Source organism: Chiloscyllium plagiosum, chromosome 36, assembly GCF_004010195.1.
Source record: "Chiloscyllium plagiosum isolate BGI_BamShark_2017 chromosome 36, ASM401019v2, whole genome shotgun sequence".
In the NCBI taxonomy this organism is placed as follows: Eukaryota; Metazoa; Chordata; class Chondrichthyes; order Orectolobiformes; family Hemiscylliidae; genus Chiloscyllium; species Chiloscyllium plagiosum.
In genome coordinates, this window is record NC_057745.1 from 26,478,686 (window position 1) to 26,484,105 (window position 5,420).

Below are 5,420 nucleotides of genomic sequence, written 5' to 3' on the forward strand. Positions count from 1 at the left end.
AGAGAGAGACAGACAGACAGAGACAGACACGGAGACAGACAAAGAAAGTAAGGCCCTCATGGTAACCCCAGCTGTTGTCACTCCATCACAAACCAGTCATCCAGCCAAATGAGCTAACTGACACTTTCCCACCCCACCACCTACTGAGGCTAATTTACATTCAAACATGAACAAACCCCCACATTAGCTTAAGACTAACAGTTTGATGGATGGTTTAGGTTCACAAAGATCAAGGTGCTTCTTTGTTTGAAAAGCCCACCTAAGCATTGTGCCTTCAATAGGAAGAAAGCCGTGTAGTTTAGGAGGGCTGGAGTGTATATTATCAGAACATTTGTCCGCAGAAATGGTGCTGAAATGATTTTGCCATTGATGCCAATCTTTCATCATCGTACCTTGTTTTCACTGCCTCCAAGGTCTGTACTTGGCTGTTCAATGTTGCCCATGGTAACGTACAACAGATTTTCACAACCCTCACAATACAATATTTTGCACTGAAGATTTTCTACTGATAATTCCACAAGTAGCTTTCATACCTGCACAGTACTACTTCATTATGAACATTCACAGAAATGGCAAACACTTTTTCTTTCTACATATATGTAAGACACATTCACTTTTTTTTAAACATTGTAGTCTATAGCTTGCAAGGAATTTTAAGTCTCTGTTAAGCCCAAAAAATATCAGTGAATACAACTTGTTGAAAATGTTTAAACAATAAGCTAACTCGAAACATGAAATCTACTAGCAGTTTTTTTAAAAAAAAAGTCATTGGACTTTTATTGGCAACATTATTAAATGCTTTTCAGTTCTTTTATTTTGAAGCAAGAAGAACTTCAGTATCTTCGTTCTTGTTGTTACAGCTTGTGCTCTGTTCTGTTCCTGCATGTCAGGTACAGTGTCATACCTCGAGGCGATTGACTTGCATGACTGGTTGCTGTTATCAGCACAATTCCCGAGACAGACCTTCGCTTTAAATAGCATCTGAAAGTACACCCATGGGCTTTTTATTAAACAGATTAAACAAATTATAACTCTATCATTGAGGGTTTTAAACCTATTCAAATTAATAAGTAAACACAATGCCACAATTTGGACTGCAATAATTACTGTGCTTTTGAAACACTTTGATCTTCCTTTTTAAGCTTTTACAGAAGTTTTCTAAAAAGTGTGGCGATTTTATATTTGGTCTCATGTTAAAATGAAGAATGCTGCTCCACCAAAGGTTCAGCTGATTAAATTTATGAACAGCTGAGTCACACAGATCAGGGAGGTCCCAGGTTCCCTGCCTGAATTCAGCTGCCTGCTCTCAGCCATTGTCAGAGGGATCTTTATTTTCTTCAGAGATGTGAACAACAAACAAATTACACAGTCTGTTTGGCGTATATACACCCAAAATGCCATTAGGGAAGAAGTTCCAGGATTTTGATTCAATGGTACAGTCTAATCTCTCATATCTTTTGTCCTTCACACCATTACTTGAAATTACTTCCCAGGTAGTTCTTCCTTGACTCTTTTTCTTCCAGTTTGTGGTGGACATGCTACAGTTATAGAGGGCTGCCTTCAAGGAGTCCTAAATCCTTGATCTTGGCTTACCTCACATGTTGCATTGAAACTGGAGCTGTGAATAATTGATCCTTTTATAGGTTCAATGTCAATCATACCTACAAAATGCCCACCTGATGAAGGAGCAGCACTCTGAAAGCTAGTGCTTCCAGATAAACCTGTTGAACTATAACCTGGTGAAGTGTGATTTTTAATTTTGTACACCCCAATCCAACACCGGCACCTCCAAATGGCCAAACCATCTGGATGCTTCAGTCCCAGACATTTCTGCTCCTTGGAGCACTTCAGCTTTGTGCACGCTGTCTGAGGATGTAACCCTTTAAAAAAGCTTTGACATTTACATATGAAAGTAGTAAAACAATCATGGTCATTCGAACAGATGAGAGTTAGAAGTTCGGCACAACATCGTGGGCCGAAGGGCCTGTTCTGTGCTGTATTGTTCTATGTTCTATGTTCTATTTACATATGAAAGTAGTAAAACAATCATGGTCATTCGAACAGATGAGAGACGCAACAAACAAACAATCAAGGTATTTTTCAATGTGCAATTTCAGTTACGTCACAGTACAGTTTTGCTATAAATTCTGTGTCTTACAACTATGTACTCCACAACCACCTGAAGGAGCGGCTCTCCGAAAGCTAGTGCTTCCAATTAAACCTGTTGGACTATAACCTGGTGTTGTGAGATTTTTAACAAGGTATCATCATAGCTTTGAACACAACAGGTTTCTTTGAAGTTTGATACCTTGCTTCTTCCGCAGTATACTGCATAAGAGGGAAAATTCTGTGCTTGCTGTGTCGATTCTATTTGCAATCTTGTTGTCAAAGATATTTCCGGAGAATGTACTTTTGGCATAGCTAGAGGCTTCAAAGTTCTCATTGATCAGTACAGGAGATTGGTATAGCCAGGATTTGATGACTACTTGTGGAGTACCTTTGTCTTCCTTACACTGATGGTCAGTCCACGACAATGAACCGCTTTTGAAAAACAGTCCAAGATCCTTTGAGGACCCTGCTCGCTACAAGAGACAAGGACAGAGTCACCAGCAAAGAGAAATTCCTAGGTCAGCATTGTTGAGGAATTCTGTCATCTCAGTTTGAAAAAGATTGACATTTGTTTGGAATCGGATGCATACTCCATCAACATGGCCCAGAAAGTTTGACTGCAACAAAAATGCTGAACAATACAGGAGCCATGACACATTATTGATTCACATAGCAAAATGGTCAGTCTATTTACTTTAACCAGTGAATCTGGCTGTCATTTTATTGTGAAACTGTTGTATCAGATTTACAGCTCTATCAGGACATCCAGATTTGGATGAGAATTTTCACAAGGCCTCTCTGTTTACTCTGTCAAAGGCCTTCATTCGATCAAAGACCCAGTAAAAGTTGCATCTTTCCGTAGCATTTCTCTTGCATTTGCTGAAGAATGAAGTTATGTTGAAAATATCTCTCCCTTTCCTGACAATTTTTCTGGCAGTACATGTACTATGTCGCTGACTATCTGTCAAGTAGAATATTTTTCTCAAATCTTACCAGCCATGACAAACAGTAAGAGTCCACTGTTAGTCATACGCAGATTTTTGTCTTTTTCCGCTGAACTACTGAACAACAGTGGTACATCTAAGCTCCTGGGGAATGGTTTGGTGATTCTATAAACACAAATAGAAGTCTAGCTGGGTACCCCCAGATTCACAAATTTCTCCAGGGATCCTGCCTGAGGCTCTCTTTCACAGTGAGGATCATGTAACTTTATCATTCTTCATAACAGACTTTCTCTGTCCAGGTTTTCACGTTGGCCAGTCTGAAAGCTGGTCTGTCACTAACCAATTCACAGTGGATGATGATGAAGTATATCCCTAAAATGTTCAACCCAGCACACACTGATAATTGCCTAGCCTATCAGGAGAGATTTTCCGATCAGCACTGAGAACAGGAGGGTAGCCACTTGAGGACCATTCACAGCCTTCAGCATGACAAAACATTTTCATAAAGCTCTGATCAACAGACTTGAAGACCTGTGACTTGTTTTATCTACTGCGTGTTGCAGATCCTAAACAGCTTCTGGCCCAAGTCCTTTTATTTCACCTGGAGTGATTTCTTGGCAGGCAGCAGCTGTGTCTTTGTTTTCTAGTCATACCACATTTTTCTCTTTAATTCAGTTCCTTAATTTGATCAACATTTTCAAATTCATCAAATCTCAGTGTTTTCTTGTGTTTCCAGGAAAGCACTAGCAGTTTCCAGAGCCATTAATTAGATATTAACCATGCCACTTCAATATCATGGAGTTTCCTCTGGAAGACACATAACTGCCTATTAGATCAGAGCCCAAACTATTCACTGCTCCCTGCAGGTGCCAGTTTCTGTATATCAATTTTTTTGCAAGTTTGGTGTATGTTGGTCATTACTGTATTTCATTTCTGAGTGTGACATTCACAGGTCTGTAGAGCATTCTACTGCACTCACGACCCTGTTGATTATAATATAGAATTAGAATTCCTACTGTGGGGAAACAGGCCCTTCGGTCCAACAAACCGACCCTCCGAGTAATCCACCCAGACCCATTCCCCAAATTTACTCCTGATTCATACACCCAACCTATACACCCCTGAACACTATGGGCAATTTAGCGTGGCCAATTTACCTAACATGCACATCTTTGGATTGTGGGAGGAAACTGGAGCACCCGGAGGAAACCCACACAGACATGGGGAGAATGTGCAAACTCCACACAGTCAAGGCTGGAATCAAACTCAGCTTCCTGGTGCTGAGGCAATGGTGCTAACCACTGAGCCATCGACCTGCCCCCCATAGTTTATGATGCTCTGCCAGGGTGACGAAGCCAACCTGGTGCAAGTACTTGGATCATGGGTGCATCCAAGTGTTTTTGCACTTTACCTATTATTGAAAGTTGAGAGGGGTATCTACACTGAACCCAGTCTGTTTTTCAGTCACTACCTTTGCATCGTTTAAGTCCCCATCACAATGGGATTGTCCTTCTGAGTATTTGTAATACTTACAGCTCCTCATAGATGTTGGCCTTAATATTCGCAGGACTCAGTCCCACAACCCCGCACCGCCCGTTTCTACCTCCTGCCCAAAATCCACAAACCTGACTGCCCCGGCCGACCCATTGTCTCAGCGTGCTTCTGCCCCACCAAACACATCTCTGCATACTTCGACACGGTCCTGTCCCCCTTAGTCCAAGAACTCCCCACCTACGTTCGGGACACCACCCACACCCTCCACGATTTTCTCTTCCCCGGCCCCCAACGCCTTATCTTCACCATGGACATCCAGTCCCTATACACCTCCATCCCCCATCACGAAAGCCTCAAAGCCTTCCGCTTCTTCCTTTCTCGCCGACCCAACCAGTATCCTTTCATTGACTGAACTGGTCCTCACTCTGAACAACTTCTCTTTCCAATCCTCCCACTTCCTCCAAACCAAAGGAGTAGCCATAGGCACCCACATGGGCCCCAGTCCTATCCTCTTCGTTGGATATGTGGAACAGTCCATCTTCTGCAGCTACACTGGCACCACGCCCCACCTTTTTCTCCTCTACATTGATGACTGTATCGCGCTACCTCGTGCTCCCACGAGGAGATTGAACAGTTCATCCACTTTACTAACACCTTCCACCCCGACCTCAAATTCACCTGGACCGTCTCAGACTCCTCCCTTCCCTTCCTAGACCTCTCCATTTCCATCTCGGGCAACACGACATTTACTATAAACCAACCGACTCCCACAGCTACCTAGATTACACCTCCTCCCACCCTGCCCCCTGTAAAAACGCCAACCCATATTCCCAATTCATTCGCCTCCGCCGCATCTGCTCCCAGGAGGACCAA

The 5,420-nt window shown here is 42.6% G+C and overlaps 1 protein-coding gene across 6 annotated transcripts in view; it reads right to left on the reverse strand.

Annotated features, from left to right (window-relative positions):
- The window catches only part of LOC122541052 (RNA polymerase II elongation factor ELL), a 100,368-nt gene that overhangs the window by 48,900 nt on the left and 46,048 nt on the right, over positions 1-5,420 (reverse strand). For 2 of the 6 annotated variants that reach the window (XM_043677561.1, XM_043677560.1), the window contains exon 2: positions 905-981. The exons of 3 other annotated variants lie outside the window; for them this stretch is intronic. In XM_043677561.1, coding sequence (XP_043533496.1) covers positions 905-925 — 21 coding nt within the window. In that variant the 5' untranslated portion in view covers positions 926-981. Of the gene's footprint in view, positions 1-392; positions 516-904; positions 982-5,420 lie in introns of those variants that run through there. One more of the 6 variants, XM_043677559.1, reaches the window with a different exon arrangement.